The sequence below is a fragment of the Zonotrichia albicollis genome, chromosome 11, assembly GCF_047830755.1.
Source record: "Zonotrichia albicollis isolate bZonAlb1 chromosome 11, bZonAlb1.hap1, whole genome shotgun sequence".
In the NCBI taxonomy this organism is placed as follows: domain Eukaryota; kingdom Metazoa; phylum Chordata; class Aves; order Passeriformes; family Passerellidae; genus Zonotrichia; species Zonotrichia albicollis.
In genome coordinates this window covers 18,192,878-18,212,659 of record NC_133829.1, presented here as the reverse complement: position 1 = coordinate 18,212,659, position 19,782 = coordinate 18,192,878, and the positions used below count along the sequence as shown (strand labels likewise).

Here is a 19,782-nt window from a genome sequence, read left to right as displayed (position 1 = left end):
TGGAAACTGATGACGTATGACCGCTCCGCGCCACGATTGGCCGTGTGTTCCGGAGGCTATAAAAGGCGGAGTGCGGGCAGGGGTGGGACATTCCGGGAAACGGCAGGGCAGCGAGGAGCGGCGATGGCGCGGAGGGCCCTGGCGCTCGGGGTGCTCGCTCTGCTGGCGCTGCTCGGCCTGGGGGCGGCCACTGGTGAGTGCCTGGGGCGGCGCGAAGGGTCCTGACGGGGGTGAGGGGCTGCGGGGTCTCGGGTGGGTGGGAGTGTTGGCATCGCGGCGGTGCCCGCGGCAGCCCCGCTTCTCACGCGCCCTCGCCCCTCTCTCCAGAGGCGCCGAAGGTGGAAGTGTACGCCCGTTCCCGCGCCGAGGAGGGGAAGGAGAACACTCTCCACTGCTTTGTCACTGGCTTTCACCCACCCAAGATTGACATCGAACTCCTGAAGAACGGCGTGCCCATTCCCGGCGCCACGTACGGGGACTTGTCCTTCAACGACAAGTGGCAGTTCCAGCGCCTGGTCTATGCGCGCTTCACCCCCACAAAGGGTGACACCTTCTCTTGTAGGGTGGCGCATTCCACCATGCGGGAGCCAGGCAATTACATCTGGGGTATGCTGTGCCTCCCCTCCTGCGTGCAGGAGCTCCTTGCTTTATATCCGTGCTGTCTCTGTTCCTTTTCCTGGGAAGCAGGGTGAAATGGAGCGGGGTTTGAAGGTCTTGTGTTAGAGAGAGAAAGCTAACTTGCTTTTAGCTGAAAAGGCTCTTACACGTGCCTGTGAAGGATTCGGGGAGGACGCACGCTGGTGTTAATCCACAGGGATTTGGTGATGCCGTGTCACCCGATCTCTGCCGTGGTGAATTTAACTAGAAGGCGATGGGCCATGCAGTGAATTTTTGCTTTATGTCGTGTGAGTATAAAGAAGGGCTGAGGGTGTAGACCTCGCCTCAGCTACAGCTGAAGGCGGCTCTGGTCGCCATACTGGGGCTGTTTATGGGGGAACCTTGTGGGGACAGGGGACAAGGGGTGCCATTAGCCCCCGGTTTAACGCTCTGCACTTCCTTCCTGCAGAGCCAGACTTCTGAGCTGCGTCTGGAATAATCCATGGTGAGTTATTCCCGTCCTGTGCTGGTAAGGGAAACACAGACCCATTTCTGTAGGGAGGGGGTGTTTGAAAAGCTGAGAAACAAAGCACCACACCCTAAAAGTAGATAATATTTGGGACACAAAGAAACTTGTTCCCACACCCTTTCTCCCCAGTATTTTGGTCTGGATTTGGCCATCCCGTGCCTACAAGAGTCCTTTTCTCCTATAAAAGGGGAACTTTGAAGAAAATCTTCCCTGCATGTTGTTGCTGCGTCAGTTAGATACCGCAGAGAGTTGTCGCAGTCCCTAAAGCTCCCTGAGGCCCCGAGTGCTGTTTCCTGTCAGGGGAGGAGCAGGAAGTCACTGTACCCGAGATCCCTGTGCCTCAGGGTGGGTGGCAGGCTGGTTAACCAGCACCCTGTGGGATTTATGAGGCACAAACCAGAAACATTTTGGGGTTTATTCACCAGTGTCTCTGTGTGAGGCCTCCAGGTTCTTCAGACTGCGTGTAACTGATCTGGATGTAGCAATGGGGAAATTCCAGTTTAACACTTGACAGGGAAAAGAAACTGAATATGTGGCTCAGCTGACGTAACCCTGGCTGAAACAGCCAAATTATGTGTCCAGTTAGAGGCTGGATAATGACAAGCCTTGACAGGACCCTTATATGAAATGCCCCAGTTCCTGCAGAGCTATAGCTGTATATAGTTGTATACAGTCACTGCTGTGGTCTGTCACTCACCTTTGGGCAGTGGGGTGTGAGCCTGGCAGGGTCTGGAATGTTCTGGGCTCACACAGCACCTTGGCTTGGGTTGGTGGGACACTGGTGAGGGATGCCACGTCTGGCTGGAGGGGGATGTGGGTGACTTCACTGTGCTCCGGGGATGAGGATTTACTGAGCTGGCCTGGAAAGAGTTGAGAGCAGGACAAACTCCTCCCTGGGGTGGAGAACAAGGATCCTCTTGACTTGTTGGACTCTGAACTCCACCAAGGAAAGGACAGAAAAGGAATTTCTGCAGGATTTTTACCTGAATCTCACTGGAAGGTGGTTCTGCAGGGACGCTGCAGTCAGACTGCTCTGAGGAAACTGGTTTTTAGTCCTAAAATAATTGCAGTTGGAGGTGTCACTAGAGTGACTGATGTCAATCTACTCTCTCCATGCAGATTTGAGACATTCTTCTTGCAAGTCAGAATCTTCTCGAGCTTCTGTCCATTCTTCAAAAACAACTTGCATTGTAATCTTCGGCATTATCACTTAGCCACGGCGTTAAGGGAGCTCTGCAGGCTTTTTGAGTTAAAAAATTTACTGCTTAAGAAATAATAGTAACTTTTCACTGCTTAAAATTTTGGAGGATTTTTATCCTTTAATAAACTGCTAGTCCATAAAATGTTTCTTCAGAGTCATTTGACAAGCTGATATCACAGGCTCTGATGGCCTCTGGGTTGTGAGTGGATATGTAGCCTTGGTGGCATGATGGGCAGTTGTGCTTTTTTTTATCCCAGTGAGAAGATGCAAGATCACTTTTCCATCAATAAAAGAAAATTAATTTTTTTAATTTTTCTTTTGCTGGTGTGGTATCTGCCTGTCTGGAGGCTCCTGCATGGGTCTGAAGGGAAGGCACAAGGTTTAAAAAGGGATAAAGAACCTTGGGGACACAGGGTGGGACAGAGAAGGAACGATGACAGGGAATGGTGCTCACTCAGATGGAGAGAACTCTGGCAGATGCATTTTGGAATGTGTGGTGTAAAGCTGAGCCTGGGGGAAGCAAAGTGTGTGTGTGGGTGAATTTCAGTTCTGGTTCTCTCTGTGTTTGAGCCCATGGAGAAGTTAAGGCCAGTCCTCTGTTACACTGTGGGGGATTCACACTACCCAAAAGCAATGCTGCTGCCATCAGCTCACTTTTCCTTTATGAAGAAATCAGAATGATTGCTTGAGGAATATTGTGTCCAAATGGATTTAACCAGGATCACTTGTATGGGATCAAGGTTTCAGCTTCTCTCCCAGAGACCCCAGGAGCAGCACTGGGTGCTGTATGAGCCCAAGGAGCTGTGGAACATGTCCTGGCCTCCTCCCCTAGATCATGAAGGGCCACCAAAGCACTTTCCATCGCCCCAGCTCCACTTTTCCTATCCTCAAGAGCACCAGAATATTTGTTGGGTAACCACTCCATCAAGAGAGCTTCACCCTAATTAGGACAGGAGTGGAGACAACTGCAGAAACTGAAGATTCAGTGGAGGCAATGTGAAGTGACCCTGTCTCCAAAGGGCTCATCATCATCTTCACACACTGGGGGGGGTCTAGCCTGATTGCATCTGTGGGATTTTTCTGTTCCTATTTTGATGGTTTACTCAAAAATCCCCTGTCTGTGGGAGAACAACATGTGACCACACGAGAGGCTCATTTCCTTTAACTGTGGATTTCAGGACCATGTCCAGAAATGCCTTCTCAGTTTTATCCAGCATCCTTGGGGTTCTGAGGTACTCGGGATCTTGCTAAGCTGCTGCTTTTGGCAACAGCTCCTAGAGGATGGGTTATGCTGAGGGATATCTTGGGAAGCTTCGAGCATGAAATAAGCCTCATTTGTGCTTTATGAAACAAAAGCAGTTTTTCTGCAAGCAGTTTCTGGAATGAGCAAAATGCAAGTTTTTTTCTGAGAAAAGCTTCTAGGAGAAAAAGGATCGAGACCAACTCTGCACGGGACACCGAGTTAGGGCAAAACCCCGCCCTGTGCCTCGGAGCGTTGTCCAAGTGCCCTTTGAGCTCTGTCAGGCTTGGGGCTGCCCTGAGGAGCTGCTCCAGTGCCCGCCCATGCTGTGGGGGAAGAACCTTTCCCTAATATCCAGCTTAAGGCTCCCTGGCGCAGCTTCAGCCGTTCTCCCTCTTGCCGGGTTTTTCGCCGACCGCTTCCCCTCACGGCCGTTCCCGCCCTCGTTTCCCCTCAGGACCGTTCCCCTCAGGGCGGTTCCTGTCTTGGCCCACCCCCTCACGGCCGTTCCCGCCCTCGTCTTCTCTCAGGGCGGTTCCTCCCTCCTTTCCAGCCCCTCACGGCTGTTCCCCTCAGGGCGGTTCCCGCCTCCTTTCCAGCCCCTCACGGCTGTTCCCTGCCTCCTTCCAGCCCCTCACGGCCGTTCCCCTCAGGGCGGTTCCCGCCTCCTTTCCAGCCCCTCAGGGCCGTTCCCGCCCTCGTTTCCTCTCACGGCCGTTCCCGCCCTCGCTTCCCCTCAGGGCGGTTCCTGTCTTGGCCCAACCCCTCACGGCCGTTCCCGCCCTCGCTTCCCGCCTCCTTCCAGCCCCTCAGGGCGGTTCTCTCTCTCGTCTCCTCCCCGGGCGGCTCCCGCCGCGATGTTCCGCGGACACCGCGCTTGGTTCTCGCAGAGTGTCAGCCCGGGCCCGCGGGGGCTCTGGGGTGAGGGGGCCAGACCGCGGCCAAGTCCAGGGGAGCCCTGGGGCACGGAGCGGGCAGGAATCCGCGGGGGAATTGGCAGGGGCACGGCCGTGTCACCGATCTGGGGGAATTAGGAGGGGAACACAGCCCCATCGTTCCTCGGCGGGGCACAGCTTTGGGGACACAGCCCTGTGACCCCTTTGTGGGACTGAGACCCACACAACAGGGCAGAACACGAGTTTAGCCAATCCACACAGAGGAAAAGCCCTGCCCAACCCTCAGGGGAGCAATGGGAGTCCCACAGGCATGGGGGGAGCTGTCACAGCTGTCACTTCAGGGTGGCCCCACAAGCAGCTGTCCCCTCCCCGGGTCACCCCGAGGTGGGAAGCCCTGGATGCCCACACTCACTTGGCTCCCTGTCCCCTGCAGCCGATGGCGGCGGGACCATTGCCCACTGGCTGGATGCTGATTACCTCTTCAGCAGCGATGCTGCCCACCCTGACACCCGCAGGTGGGCACAGGAGGCTTTAATGTATTTAGTGAAAATTATTTCATGGATATTGACATCCTGTAAAATTCAAGGGTGTGTTTTTAAAGTCACGGCGTGGATCTGCCATTGCTCAGTGGGCTCGGGAGAACTCACACCCACACTAAGCTATAGATAGACAGAGAAAAACCATCCATGGGTTCAGAATGGCTTAACAGTGATATAAATTTAATTAATTGTACTAGTTTCTTGCTGGTCTGCTGGAAAATCAGCATCTAAAACAGAGGTGATACAGTTCCCAAGGAAGGAATCTGGTTTCAAAAAATCCAGTGTGAATTAATGCTAAAAGGAAGCACCGGGTTAAAAATGGATGGAAAAGAACTGAAATGCTTAATTAAAAAAAAAAATAGAGAGCTATGGAATATTTGTACATATATAAGGAAAGTCTTAAGGATCTTTCTCACTTCCTAATATCAGCGAGTTTTTGTATTTATTCATTATTTTGTCATGTAAATATATGTATGGGGAAGGAAGCTGCAGTATTTCCCTTAGGCTTTGCTAGGCTGAATTAAATAGTTTCTCTAACAGACCAGTGCTTAAAACTGGCTTTGAATTTGAATTTTGGAATCTTTCAGCCGCCTGCTCCAGCTAAGCAAGAGGAATTCCAGTAAACACACAATAACATCTTTTATTCTGCAACAATGTGCTGCCAGACCAGCCTGCTCCCACAGGGAATTCTGGATAATTTATATATATATAGATATATATATACACATGTACACACATATATATACACATATATATGCATATATACACATATATATAAATTATATATAGTATATATACACTATACTATATAGAGAGTATACTATACTATATATAGTATATATTATATATACTGTATATAAATATATATACTATTACTAATTATAAAATTGTGTATATTCATTATACATTAAAATATATAATTTTATAATATACAAATATAATAAATATTTTGAAATAGAAATAAATAGATAAATATAATTATATAATCATCCTTAAACCCAGCAAACAAGATTTAATTCCTCTCTAAGGAGGACAGTGAGGGCTGGAGCACCCTCCACCTCTACTTCCTTGCTCCTGTGTGAGCAGGAACCAGTGTGGTGAAGGATAATTGTAGAAAAATCCTGTCTTTGCCCTTCCCTAAGCAGTTTCACCTCAAGAGCAGAGTGAGAATGTAATCCCTAAAAATACATTTACCCTGATCCCTCCTCCGGGCTGCCCCTGGGAGGTGCTGGCAGCCAGGACGTGGCTGGTAGAAAATCACAGAAAATTAGGGGCTTTTGGCAAAAAATTTTGGCAAGTTTCATGATAACACCCCTCTAAACGTTTTGGTTTTGGTTTGCTTCCAGGTTCTCTTTGGAAATCAGCTCTGTTTCTCTCTTGCAGCATCCACGAGAGCCTCAGTTACCTGGAGGGCAAAGTCACGGTCTTTCACTCCTGTTACCTCTCTGTGTGTGCGAGCACCCGAGCTGCAGAGAGGCCCTCGGTGCTTCTGGGCCACTTCATCCTGCCCCCTGCCTGCCTGCACGAAGGTCAGGCACAAACAATCATCTGGGGATGTTTTCCCGTGGAAATCCCCCTTGAGTACAGCCTTGGTGCCAAACTAGAGCTGACAGTTACTTGTCTGCAGGGAGGGATTTTTCCTTCTGCTTGGGAGTGGCTCTTCCTCCCAGAGGGCAGAGTATGATCCATCTATTACCACAGGGTGGCTTGACCTTGAACATTCCCAGGGATGGGGCAGCCACAGCTGCTCTGGGAAACCTGTGCCAGGCCCTCACCACCCTCACAGGGAAGAATTTCTTCCCAGTATCCCATCTAACCCTGCCCTCTGTCAGTTTGAAGCCTTTCCCCTTTGTCCTGGCACTTCAGGCCCTTGTCCCCAGTCCCTCTCCAGCTCTCCTGGAGCCCCTTTAGGCACTGGAAGGGGCCCTGAGGTGTCTCTGGAGCCTTCTCCAGGTGAGCACCCCCAGCTCTGCCAGCCTGGCTCCAGCCCTTGGAGCATCACTGTGGCCTCCTCTGGACTTGCTCCAACAGCTCCGTGTCCTTCTGCTGTTGGGGACCCCAGAGCTGGAGGAGCACTGCTGCTCCTGAGAGGGGCAGAATCCTCCCCTCACCTGCTGCCCACACAGTGGGAGCAGCCCAGGACACATGGAAGCTCACACCCATGAGCTTCTCATCCACCAGCACCCCCAAATTCTCCTCAGGGCTGCTTTCAATCCACTCTTCCCCACCCTGAATTTGTGCTTGGGATTGCCCTGGCCCAGTGGCAGGACCTTGCATTTGGGCTTGTCCCCAGAGGCACCTGCAGGGCATCACACTGGCAGCAACTTGCCAAAGTTGTGTTTTTTGGTGCTCTCACAGTCACTAGTTTTGTTGTTCTTCTCAGAAATCAGAAGGAAAATTGGCCGGTTTATTTGGGAGAAGGCAGATGCCCTTGAAGAACAGGTAAGATGAAAAATTTGTACTTCACATGTATGTGCTGGAGGAGGAGCTAGTGCTGAGCAGGGAGCTTGCACAGGAATTCAGGGGGAAAAAAAGAGCATATATAATTTTTGGGAAAAGGAGCAGGCAACTCAGGAAGCATTTAAAGATGTCTTTAGGTCATGCAGAGAGAAGAAAATTAGAGAGGTGAAAGCTTGGTTAGAACTTAATTTGGCCATCTCTATAAAGGATAATATTTTTATAAATTATATATATAAAAGGAGGAGCAAGTGTGACAGTGTTCACAGGGGTCTCAGGTTGAGGGAAGACACAAGGATCTGACTCCATGTTTCAGAAGGCTTGATTTATTATTTTATGATATATATTACATTAAAACTATACTAAAAGAATAGAAAAAAGGATTTCATCAGAAGGCTGGCTAAGAATAGAAAAAGAAGGAATGATAACAAAAGCTTGTCATGGATGGAGAGTCCAAGCCAGCTGACTGTGATTTGCCATTGATTAGAAACAACCACATGAGACCAATCACAGATGCACCTGTTGCATTCCACAGCAGCAGATAATCAATGTTTACATTTTGTTCCTGAGGCCTCTCAGCTTCTCAGGAGGAAAAATCCTAAGGAAAGGATTTTCCATAAAAGATGTCTACGACAACCAAGGAAAACCCTCATTCTTTATTGCAGTGTCCATCACCAAGGACTAGGAAAAGGCTGAGGTAATTACCACCTTCTTTGCCTCAGTCTTCAGCACTAAGACTGGTGGGATCAGGACAAATGGTGGTAGACAGGCATGGGGAGCAGAATGGAGCCCCAGAAATCCAGGAGGAGGCAGTCGCTGCCCTGCTGTGCCTCTTGGATGCTCACAAGTCCACGGGCCTGGATGGGATCCATCCCAGGGTGATGAGGGAGCTGGAGGAAGAGCTTGCCAAGCTGTTGTCCATCATTTATCACTAGTGCTGGCTCACTGGGGAGGTCTGATGACAAGGGACAATGTGACACCCCTCCACAGGAAGGGCTGGAAGGAGGGTCTAGGGAATTAAGAGATCTTTCAGTGTGACCAGTGGCAGGGAAGGTTATGGAGCACATCACCTCGAGTGCCATCACCTGGCACATGCAGGAAAACCAAGGGATCAGACCCAGCCAGCATGGCTTTGGGAGGGGCAGGTCCTACCTGACCAACCTGATTTCCTTTCATGATGAGGGGATCCACCTGGATGAAGAAAAGAGAGCGGATGTGCCTACCTGGATGTCAGCAAAGCCTTTGACACCATCTCCCACAGCATCTCCTGGAGAGCTGCAGCCCACAGCTGGGACAGCTGGTGTCTGGGCACCAGTGGTGTCCCCCCAGGGATCAGTGTAGGGCCCAGGCCTATTCAACACCTTTCCTGAAGATCTGAATGAGGGGACTGAGCCCACCACTAGCAGACAGACAGGTGACACCAAGCTGAGTGGGAGTTTGGTTTTACTGGAGGCTGGGAAGGCTCTGCTGAGGAACCTGGACAGGATGGATCAATGGACCAGGGTCATTTGTAGGAAGGTCAACAAGGCCAAGGTCTGGGTCCTGCACTTTGGCCACGATAGCCCTGCAGAGCTACAGACTGAGAGGAGTGGCTGGAAAGCAGCCTGGCAAGAAAGGTCCTGGGATTGCTGATCAGCAGCAGCTGAACATGAGCCCAGGTGGCCAAGAATGCCAGTGGCACCTGGCCTGTGTGGCCAGCAGGAGCAAGAAGTGAATTTTCCCCTGTACTGAGCACTGCTGAGGCCCCAGCTTGAGTGCTGTGTCCAGTTCTGGACCCCTCAATTCCATTCAAGGACATTTTAGTGCTGAAAAGGAACTGAGCCAGGGAAGGGTCTGGAGCACCAGGAGGGCTCAGCCTGGAGAAAAGGAGGCTCAGAGGGGACCTTCTGCCTGTGCACAACTCCCTGACAGGAGGGGGCAGCTGGGCAGGGGCCAGGCACTGCTTCCAGGGACCAAGGGACAGGATGAGAGGACGCTGCCTTTAGCTGTACCAGGACAGGTTTATGCTGCACATCAGAAAGAATTTTTTCCCAGAAGGGATGATCAGGCACTGGAATGGGCTGCCTGGAATGACTGCATGTGGCACTCAGTGCTCTGGGTGTTTGGTCACTGGTTGGACCTGATGGTCTTTTCCAACCTCACTGATTCTGATTCCTTGTGCTTGCTGTGCTGTGTGTCCCTCCCTGCATGACACCCTGAGGGGACAGCACTGGAAGGACTGGCCCTTGCCCAGACACATCCAGTGTGCTGTTCCAGGGATTCCAACTGCCACAGGCTGAGCTCAGCCCTTTGGGCTGGTGTTTTCCTTCCCCATGCCACTGCCCACTCTCCTCTCAAAGCAACTTCCCAGCACTTTTGAAGGAGGAATGCCCTTAAATTTAAAATTGAACTCTCAATTATGCTTGAAATCTTAAGCCCTAAGAATTCATGCACTCACAGCATGCCCCAGCTGTCTGCAGGTGACCCAGGGACAATTTTAACTCCTTCTTGTGCTGATATTCACAGCCCAAGGAAAATCCTACAGAGAAACCAGAAGCAGCAAGAAATAGCTGTGAGGAAGAATCAGAGGAGGAAGTGCTAGACCTGGCTGAAAGGTATTTTCCTACCTTGGGTGGTGGGATTTGGATACACCTCCAATTCCAAACAATCATAACACATAGGAACTAACACACAGATTTTTTTTTCCCCCCTCCTGATACAGCACTGAAGAAACAGAGTCTGAAGCACCCACCCAGGGAGAATTTCCGTGCCGTGCCCTCCAGGAATACCCAATAAATAACATGGTGACAGGTAAATAAATGCAGCTGGAGAGGGCTGCAGATGGAGCAGGACTCAGTGAGCCCATCCTCCCTCCCCAGGCTATGCCTCTGCACGGGACATGAAGAAATACGAGGGGGAACTCCACGACTTCATCCCCGGCACCTCGGGCTATGCAGTGTACTGGGTTCAAAGCAAATGCAGCATTTACTGTGAGAAGGCCAAAATGAAGAGGAAATGGTAAGGAACAGGTGGCTGGAGCAGCAAAATTTCAATGGAAGAGCTGCCAGATGATTTATAAATCATCCCACTGCAGCTCAGAGCATTCAATGTGTTATTTGAGTACTGGCAACAGTTATAGCAGTATTTGCTTCTTTAAGTAACTACTTCAACTAAATTTCACAACAAACATAAATACATTTTTCCTCAAAACACAAATATTTTCTTTTTATTGTGGCGCTGTGGGGTGTGTGGTGGTTTAAGATGTATTTTAACTAGTTTAAGCAAGTTTTTCTTGGAGGAACAATCCAAGGAGGGACATCTCCTCACTTTCATTTAATCAAAGAATTTTAAGACTTTTTCCCTTTTGTTTAAGCACTTGGAAGTGACCAATAGGGTTGCAAAAACAACTTTTATTGTGGTACAGCCTGATCCTTGGGCTGTCCACTTGAAGGAAACACAGGAAAACCTAGGACAGGCTCCCACAAGCTCCAAGGAACCACCATGGTTGTTCGCCCACTGCCCCAAAGGCAGGAGAGCCTCTAAAATCAAACAGCTTTGCAGCTCACACCCCAAACTGCCAGGAAAGAACCCAAAAAGGTGCTGGTACACACGAAGGTGTTGAGTCCTCACCTCAAAAACCCACCCTCCCTCATCCCTTGGGTGTCTAAAGACCAGGCAGGCTGAGGTGGTTTCCTCACGTTTATTGGAAAAGCGACACACAGGGACAGACTCAGAGCGCTCCCCGGGGCGTCTTGAAGTTCATTCCCACTGTAGGCTGTGTCACCTGCAGGTTGGACAGGCTGCCAAAATCCTGGAAAACAGCACAGCAACAATGGGATCAGTCCCAGCACCCACTGACAATGGAGGCAGGTTTCTCTGGGGAGGGGTGGGAAGGGGGAAGGTGCTGTGGTCTCCTAAGAAGGGGAGACCACCCTGCTGCAGAGATTGACTCCACAGAGAGGGAATCATCAGAATGGAGGGCAAGGAACACCCCCCACCCTGCTGGAGGCAATGCTCCCATGCCTCTGCCCTTCCAAAAGCCACGTATGAACTAATCCTCCCACAGGACCCAGGGCAGAGGGACATCCCTGACACCACCCAGCCACTGAGGGCAGCAGGAGCTGTGCCAGCAGCTGGGCAGGAACAGTTGTGGCCACTAACCAGGAGCTTCAGCATTTCCTTGGTGTCCGGGTCCACTTCGATGATCTCCTGGTCAAGGGCAGAGACCTGGGGACAGAGGGGAGAGAAAAGGTGTGATTGACAAAGCCCCACAACAACCCAAATGTCACCACAGCCACTCTGGTCTCATCCCACTGCTGTGGGGAGCAGCTCCAGCAGCAGAGCCAGGAGCATCCTTGTGGGACACAGCTTTCCTGACTGAACACTGCAGGAGGCAGCAGAGGGAAATGCCTGGTTTATGGCAAATCTTTGGAAACTGGAACCTGGTTTATGGCAAATCTTTGGAAACTGAGGCCCAACCTGCTCCAGGCCAGGGCTGCTGAGGAGCTGGCACTTGACCCTCAACTGCACCAGGCTGGGCAGTCACAGTGACACTCACAGCAGCCTTGTGACACAAGGTGACCACGGTGCCAACAAAGACAGTCCCACCCCCAGGACACCTGTGCTCTCCTGCTCTTTAATGCCAGCAAAACTTCCTCCAGCCCTCTCCAAACCCCAAAAACTCTACCTCCACAGGTTTCCTTCCCCAAGAGCTACATAAGACCAGGATTTTTCTAGGAAAGCACAAATATAGCACAGGTTTTGTGCGCTGACACTGCACCAACATTTACAGCGTGGACATTGCTTCCCTGTAACCCCTCTGGTACCAGCACAGAAACCAGCAGCTCTGCCAGGAGCTGACTGGGAAGATCTGGGAAAGGGCAAGATGTGCTGTGCCTGAAGGTTACAGGATTTAGGAGCAACAGGATCACGTTCCTGGAACAAGGGAAGCCCTCCTGGACCACCTCACCCAGGTGACAGGTGAGATCTTGAGGCTGCCCAATTTTACCAAAACTTTCCTCTGGGGATTCCAGCTGCAAGGCAGCTTTACAGCCATTCTGAAATATTCTCCTGCTTCCCATCAAATTTCTTTTTTCCCAAATTTTAAGTTAGGAAAACCAAACCATGAAAAGCCAGCTGTCCTTCCTCTCCCAGGTGGCAAGCTTTGGAGGGAATCCACCTCAACCCCCTTGATCCAAACCCTCCTCAGTTCCTCCTGGCTGGGGGTTGGTTTTAAAGAAACTTGGGAGCATTTCTGGAGACACAGCGAGGCAGGATGGAGCGATGGGGAAGCTGGAGCCTCACCTCGGGGACGTAGTTGTCCCTCCTCTCCCTCTCCTCCTCCTGCAGTTTGATGGAGATGCCGCGGACAGGGCCCCTCTGGATTCGCTTCATCAGGTGGGTGACATACCTGCGGGGACACGGCGGTGTCCTGGGCTTTCCCAGGGCTCATGGAACCCTCCCCAACACCCCAAAACCACTGCAGGATGGGGACAGCTGTCACCATCTACCCCGGCAATGTCCCACCACTCACCCTGGCATCATCCCATCACCTCCAGAGGATCAAAGTGTCCGACAGCAACAGGGTTTGGGGGAGACACAGACCCCCCCAAACACGGGAAAACTCTCGTTCTCCTCTCCCTGCACTATCAATGACCCGGCCACAGGCGGGACCGTAATCACTTTCGAATGCAGGAACACCGTGCCCGAATCCCCCAGGCCCTTCCCCATGCCCAAACCTCCCGGGACATCCCCAGCTGCCCAAAGCCCAGCCGAGGCCTCGCGGTGCCCGAACTCCCCGCGACCCTCCGGTACCCAGAGCCCAGCCGGGCCCGCAGTGCCTCACCCCGCAATCTTGTTGCGCAGCTTCTTGCTGGGGATGATGGCGATCTCCTCGCACACGCGCTTGTTGGTGTGGAAGTCATTCCCGAGGCGTGTGTAATACTTCTCGATGATCACCCGCGCCGCCTTCTTCACCGTCTTCGTCCGAACGCGTCCCTACGCGGGGTGGGCGGGAGGGCCGCCGGTCAGGCTCCGCCGAGGCCCCTGCCCCAATCCCCCCCTTCCCCAGCCATCCCGGGCTCTCACCGCCCCGCACGCCCCTCGCCCCGGTCCCCTTCGGTCCCCAGCGCCGCTCTCCGCCGCGGGGGCACGGGCCCGCCCGAGGATGGCGGCGGATGGCGGGACCCGGACTCACCATGTCGGCGGCGGCCGCGGAAAAAGAGCGGAGGGTGGCGGGAGGCGCCGGAAGCCAGCAGCGCTCAGCGCGCCCCCTGGCGGCTCGGAGGGCTCCAGCAGAGGCGGAGCGGCGGGCGGGGCCCAGCCCAGGCGGGAGCGGCCTGAGGCGGTAGCGGCGGGCGGGGCCGCGGCCTGAGGCGCTCCCGCAGCGCCCCGCGGCCCGGAACAGGATGGAGCAGCCCGGGAAGGGAATTGCAGAGAGCGGCGGTGCCCGCGGCACCGGCCCCTCCCACAGCCGGCCCCGAGAGAGGACACGGAGCAGCCGCAAACTCGCAGCCCCCAGCCCACAGGAGGAGGAGGGTGAGCACAAGGCTGCTGCAGAGTCACCGCTGTGGGACAGGGAAGGAGCCCGGAGCCTGCATTGGGACATGGGACACACAGTGTCCTCTGTGGCAGCCCCAGTCCAGCTCAGCCCTCCCCAGCCCCACAGAGAGGAGCCCTGGGTCCCTCTCGCTCGCAGCCCTGCAGGAGCAGCACCTCCCGGCCACGGCGGGAGAGCACACGGCAGCACAGGCCCCTCTATCAGCCTCATTAACTTCTCGGTGTAATTAGGGGAGCTCCGGCTGGAGCCCAGGAGCCTGCAGGGACCTCAGGTAAATGGGATCTAAAAATGCATTTCCCAGCAGACAGAGCTCCCTCCCAGCTGAGTCACCCACCAACAGCATCCACAATTCATAGCTCCATCCATGCCTCCCCCCAACCACATCCATACCTTCCTCCACACCTCCAGGAGTGACACCACAGCCTCCGAGCTGCAGAGATCTCCCATGAAGCACACAAGGCACGAGAAATTTTTTTTTTTTTTTTTTGCTGCAACGTGTTTATTATGTGCCAAAAACTACACCACAGCTTACTCCACACGTCTGTAGGAGAGTGCAGTCTTGCCTGCATATACTACAATGAGGTAGAGACTTCACACACAGCTTCACAAAACCCCACAAAGAGCAGCTGGGATATGCAACAATGCAACATCAGCTCAGCAGGAAAGAAAAAAAAAATAATCATAGTAAAGAGGGAGAAATTATGACACTGGTTCTTTGGCACACAGCTTCCAATAGAGGGGAAAGTAACAAAATAATAATGTGATCAGCATAATTAAGGTCTCAAATCCCAGCAGCAGCATTTCAGTCGACTGCACTGATACTCCAAACATCTCGGGAAGGAAAGGAAAATTACTTGTCCCCTCTAAGAGAAAGGGCTCCCAGGAACCTTCATCGTCCACCAAAACGCAGCCCTTTTTTAGCTTGTTACAAAAGAAAAGGTAAGTCCTGTGACTTTGTGTGATTAAAAACCTCTATCAACCCCCCGTAAGTGCAACTTAAAAAAGTGCAACAAACTATTTAAAACTATATACAGCAGCTCAGAGATCCTCATCCCGTCCAGTTTCAAATCCAAAAACAAAAAAAAAGCCCGGCCTGTCCCGTTGCAAACCCCTGGATTTACAACGTCCTGCCATCAGCCCCCAGACACAAATTGCAATAATGTTAAAAGCTGCCAGGAAAAGAAAAAAAATCTCTCATTTCAAACGACTTAAAAACTGTTTTTAAGAGTGTAAAAAGGAACTCGTAAAAACCCTCGAGCGTAAAATATGAAATATGATTTGGTTTAAATGAAGAGCAAAGTCTCCTTGTTGTTACAGTAAAAAACGCCAGCTGAACACCCAGGTCACACCATCCAGGTGGGGGTAAATGAATGGAAAGGCACTGTATGGCAACGGCAAAACAATGACCAATGAGACCTGCGCTCTCTCCACCAGTATTGCAAGGAATGTAAAAAAGCGCCTTTAAAAAATAAAAAAAACCAGGGCGGGGGCGCCTGCGGCGACGCCCCCGCGACACGTGGCCCTTGGTTGGTTGGGTTTATTTGTTTTCAATTTTTGCTTCTCGTCAGCAAACCAGGAACCAAAGTCTGGGAACTGCAGAATGGCTTGAGGGGCACTCCCCCCCTCAAAACACCCCCAAACAAACCCCAACAAAACTCACTGTGCATTAGTGCAGAAACAAAAAGACCAGCAAGTGCAAACATGAATGTAAGATTTTTGTTTTGTCCCCATCAGTCCTCAGGAAGAACCTTCCCAGCCGGGCCTGGCTCCGGCGGGCGCTGCTGCGCTCTCCTCGTGGCAGGCTCTCCCAGGACTCTGCCCGTGCCAGCCCCGGGCCCGGTGCCCCTTAGCTGGAGTCCCGGTTCTTCTGGTTGCGCATCAGCGGGCGGTGGTGGCGCAGGACCTCCATGGAGTGCTGCCAGTGCCAGCACGAGCGGCAGAAGTACTTGAAGCAGATCTGTGGGCAGAGCACAGGGCGGGTGACACCAGCAGAGCCTTCACCCCTGCCCGGTTCCACAGCCCCCACCCAGCAGCACAGTGGATCTGTGGGTTGGACAGGGAATGCCAGCGATGCTGTGCAGGGCCTGGTGTGCCCAGCTTCCATCTTTTGAATAGGTTTGAAAATCAGGGACTGGGCATGGGGGCAGTAGCTGGGCTCTGCCAGGGCTCCCATCACTCCCATGGCATTCCTGCCCCCTGCTCATAGCCCATCCCAGCTCCTCTGCCTGCAGCCAGAGCTCCCTGTGCCTCAGCCAGCCCCAGGGGCATCCACCCCAACCCCAGCCCATCATGGCTGACAGAGCAGCAGCCTCCCCTCCCCTCAGGTGCACCACTAAGTCCCAGTGCTGGCAGAGCCCCAGCAAACTGCAGCACCCATGGCTCAAAGCCAGCTGGACACTGCCTGCCTGGGCCTCCTGGCAAGCACCACCACTGCCCTCCCCATGAGGGCTGCACCTCCTCCAAAACAAGGTCACCCTCCCAGCTGAGCCCCATCCTGCCCACTGGGGAACAACCAGTATATATACCCCCAAAACCCAGGAGCAGGGCCTGCTCCTCCTCAAGAAAACCCCTGAGCACAGGCTGCAGGAGAACTGGCCTTACCTGGTCTCTACAGAAGAATGGGCCAGGCTGGGCATTGCACACTTGGCACATGGAGTCCTCCAGGTATGGGTCGATCTGAACCTGCAGGAGAACCAGGCAGTGGGCATGGAGCAGCACCTCAAACCCACCCCCAGTAGCTCCCCTGGGGCTGGCAGAGCAGCAGCCCCACTTCCCACGGCTTGAGCAGGAATGTGGGGCAGCCCCAGGAACACTGGTGCCCCCAGCAGTCCCACCCACCATGCACAACCCCCTCCCCGGGCTGCCCCACCAGCCCCACTCACCTTCTTGGTAAACTTGGTGGTTTTGATCTCCACAAATGCAGCAGTCACAGCCTTCAGGTAACTGCGCTGGTTGTTGAAGGTGACACGGCCCGACCCTGCAAGGAGCCAGACCACAAAGGTTAGAGAGGAACAGCAGAGATCAAGAGGGAACCACTGCCAGCACTGTCCCCTCCCCAGTGCCACTCAGACAGGGAGACGTGGTGCTCTTCTCCAGGCACCACATCCCCAGGATCAGCACTGCTTCACGCTACACCTGAAATGCACCAGAGCTGACACAGCTCAGCAGCTTTTATCCCAGCCCCCCTCACCCCAGAGCCTTGTGTTCTGCAGCCTCATTGCTGGTCAGCAGCATTCCAGCACCACTTGCTTCCAGCCAAGGTCTATTAAGTTTCAGCACTGACACTGGCAGATCCCTACAGCTCAACCACAGGACAAAGTGCCACCCAAAACCCATCCATTCCCCTCCCAAAGCATCACACAGGACACAGGCAGGAGGGCCTGGATCCAGTTTGGGGCTACAGATGCCCTCAAGCAGCGCAACCAACCAGGGCACAGCTTAGTTACCAAAACTGAGCTCTGATTGCTGTGACTTTAGGACAGCACTAAAGATGAAAGCACTACTGACCTGTTGGGAGATGGATCTTGCCTACTTGGAGCAATCTGGCACTGCATGAAGCACAGGAGGTTGGGGTCACACACTGGGATCTCACAGGGCCAGCACAGGGAGGGTCTGTGACACCTCATTCACAGCCACACTGAGGATTTGCCTCAAGTCTCATACTGCCCTTCCCACCCTCCTTGAGACTGTCCCCCTAAAGGCACTGCAGGGGCTTTGCAGCACAACACGCAGGCCCTAAACCTGAGCCTTGCCCAGAAAAGTCTGACTGCTATCCAAGCACAGTGACCAAGCATTGACAGCTCTGCACCACCAAGCTCTGACACTGTTACTGCCTGGCAACATCAGGAGATCCACAGTGTCTCGATTTGTGACTTGCTGCAGCCTGAGCCTGGAAAGCTGGTCCCAAGACAAGCTGTGGGGCTTTTCTAACAGACCAGCCACCTCAGTGCTGTCCCCTGGCCCACGAGGTCTCCAGGGACATACACACATCATGACACGCAACATTTCAGCTCTGGTGACAAGAGCCCAAGAATGGGTTAAGACCCACAACTGTGCCTGCCCTGGGAATGGAAAAGCAGCTACAGCAGCATCCAACAACCACTAACAGCTCTGAACAAGGACAGAGAAACCCTCAGCAATGCCTAAAGGCATACTCAAAACTTTAGGCTGCTCTGGAATGATCCAGGACCTTCCAATTCCCCAGCACATCAGCTCCACCAGCCCTCCCCAAGGCTGCTCTTGCCTCCCCAGGGCCAGGAGATGAGAAGCACAGACTGCAGAAGAGTTTGGACAGCATCTGCTCCCCGAGCCTGGCACCTGGGCAGCGTTCCAACAGCAGGACAAGCCAAGGGCACACTGCAGCAGAGCATGGCGGGGGTGAGCACCGATGCAGGGGAACCATGGCTCACCTATGGGGTACTTGTGCTTGTCGGTGTCGATGCCAGCGTAGACCACCCCTCCGAAGAGGTCGTACATGACGGCGGCCAGGGCCTCGGCGTTGAGCATGCCGTGCAGGGCGCCCACAAACACCGTCTTGCTGGGGTCCAGCCGCTGCGACGGGCTGCGCACGAAGTTGCTGTCGGCCAGCACCCAGGGGATCACCTGCACCTGCAACCGGAGCAGCCCCAAGCCTCAGACCTCATCACCCCGAACTGCACATGTCATCTGTTATCTACTGCTGCTCTGGTCCACATCCATCTACTCCAGACACACCACACAGGGACAGAATCAACTCTGCTTCCGGCCAAAGTGGAACCCAAGCCAGCAGTCCCTTGGGGGTGGCAGCCAGAGGACAACCCACATCCTCCATATGGTCCAGTCAGGTACCTCCCAGCACAGGAGCCCAATGTTGGAGGAGGCCACTGGAATATCACCCACTGCCAGCTCCATCTGCAGCTCTGGAGAGAAGCTTCTGGCAGAACTAAATCACCAAGCACGGAAGCCCTGCCAATTGACAGACACCAGGAGAGCTGTCTAGAGCACAATTAGTTTGTGCCTGTCTAGATTAAGAGCTGCATCTCCATCCTGTAACTCCCTGAACTCCATGATCTGAGGACACACTTTCCCATAAGCCCAAATGGGGCCTCTGGCAGCCCCAGCACCCCCAAAACACAGGTCAGCCAGCCAAGGCCACACTGTGGAGCAGCCTGGGATCCAAAATATCTGCCTGCTGAGGGTGAGTTACTTGCTGTGCAAGCAGAGGAGGCCTGACAAAGCACCTGAGGGGTCCCACTCTGCTTCTGCAAGCAAAGGTGTGATGGAAGCAGCACAGAGCAGTGAAATCTCTGTCTTTCACACTCTGTCCCAGCTAGCTCAAGAATGAAGGCAGAGTCTGCCACCAACCCAGGAGCTCCAGGTTGGTTTGACATAAGCTGTGTGAGGCACACAAACACTGAGCTGACACATCCCTACCACAGGCACAGAGCAGTCAAAGCCAGGACACCTTCAGCTGCTCTTCCAGCCCTGCTTCCCTTTCCTCCAGGGATGTCCCTCTGCATCCCCTGCTGCCACCCCAGGCTGCTCTCCCAGCCCTGCTCACCTCTTTGCAGCGCATCCTGCGGCTGGACATCTTGAAGTAGTACTCACTGAGCCCATCAGGGCTCAGCAGGTCCTGGGAGCAGGCCTGGAGCAGCGCACGCACCGACTTCTCCGACTCAAACACCAGGTAGACGTAGCCTTGGGAAGGGAAGGGAAAGCAGCAGCTGTTAGAGCTGTGGTGGAGGAGGAGCAGATCATCCCAGTTTGCAGACATCCTCAATATCACTCCTGGGTGCCACCTGAAGTA

General features: G+C 53.3%; 4 protein-coding genes and 1 non-coding gene across 12 annotated transcripts in view; 2 read left to right on the top strand and 3 right to left on the bottom strand.

Annotated features, from left to right (window-relative positions):
* The first annotated feature begins 32 nt into the window (after nucleotides 1-32).
* B2M (beta-2-microglobulin) lies at nucleotides 33-2,637 on the top strand. 2 transcript variants are annotated; one of them, XM_005490301.4, is made up of 4 exons: nucleotides 33-193; nucleotides 328-606; nucleotides 1,067-1,102; nucleotides 2,246-2,637. In XM_005490301.4, exons 1-3 carry the CDS (start codon nucleotides 124-126, stop codon nucleotides 1,078-1,080), a joined length of 363 nt encoding a protein of 120 aa, XP_005490358.2. In that variant the 5' UTR covers nucleotides 33-123; the 3' UTR covers nucleotides 1,081-1,102; nucleotides 2,246-2,637. The 2 variants fall into 2 exon arrangements, with proteins under 2 accessions (XP_005490358.2, XP_074405784.1); XM_074549683.1 differs by having other exon boundaries at nucleotides 1,067-1,126.
* A 1,179-nt stretch (nucleotides 2,638-3,816) lies between these two features.
* TERB2 (telomere repeat binding bouquet formation protein 2) lies at nucleotides 3,817-11,067 on the top strand. The gene is made up of 7 exons (XM_074549682.1): nucleotides 3,817-4,488; nucleotides 4,897-4,978; nucleotides 6,386-6,531; nucleotides 7,386-7,444; nucleotides 9,965-10,053; nucleotides 10,161-10,249; nucleotides 10,318-11,067. The coding sequence occupies exons 1-7, from the start codon at nucleotides 3,891-3,893 to the stop codon at nucleotides 10,458-10,460; spliced, it is 1,206 nt and encodes a 401-aa protein (XP_074405783.1). The 5' UTR covers nucleotides 3,817-3,890; the 3' UTR covers nucleotides 10,461-11,067.
* A 55-nt stretch (nucleotides 11,068-11,122) lies between these two features.
* On the bottom strand, nucleotides 11,123-14,081 carry RPS17 (ribosomal protein S17). Its single transcript, XM_074549681.1, has 5 exons — nucleotides 13,635-14,081; nucleotides 13,284-13,435; nucleotides 12,743-12,848; nucleotides 11,600-11,665; nucleotides 11,123-11,249 (listed from the first exon to the last, which is right to left on the bottom strand). Exons 1-5 carry the CDS (start codon nucleotides 14,043-14,045, stop codon nucleotides 11,169-11,171), a joined length of 816 nt encoding a protein of 271 aa, XP_074405782.1. The 5' UTR covers nucleotides 14,046-14,081; the 3' UTR covers nucleotides 11,123-11,168.
* LOC113459688 (small nucleolar RNA SNORA71) lies at nucleotides 13,007-13,134 on the bottom strand. The gene has a single exon (XR_003381178.1). It is a non-coding gene; the product is annotated as a small nucleolar RNA SNORA71 (small nucleolar RNA).
* Nucleotides 14,082-14,467: 386 nt separating the features above from the next.
* The window catches only part of CPEB1 (cytoplasmic polyadenylation element binding protein 1), a 32,377-nt gene continuing 27,062 nt past the window's right edge, over nucleotides 14,468-19,782 (bottom strand). For 5 of the 7 annotated variants that reach the window (XM_005490303.4, XM_005490304.4, XM_074549678.1 and 2 more), the window contains 5 exons: nucleotides 19,537-19,673; nucleotides 18,407-18,605; nucleotides 16,880-16,974; nucleotides 16,599-16,679; nucleotides 14,468-15,954 (listed from right to left, as the gene is read on the bottom strand). In XM_005490303.4, the coding sequence (XP_005490360.1) occupies nucleotides 15,844-15,954; nucleotides 16,599-16,679; nucleotides 16,880-16,974; nucleotides 18,407-18,605; nucleotides 19,537-19,673 (623 nt within the window). In that variant the 3' untranslated portion in view covers nucleotides 14,468-15,843. The remainder of the gene's footprint in view (nucleotides 15,955-16,598; nucleotides 16,680-16,879; nucleotides 16,975-18,406; nucleotides 18,606-19,536; nucleotides 19,674-19,782) is intronic. The other 2 variants (XM_005490305.4, XM_014269376.3) reach the window with 1 other exon arrangement.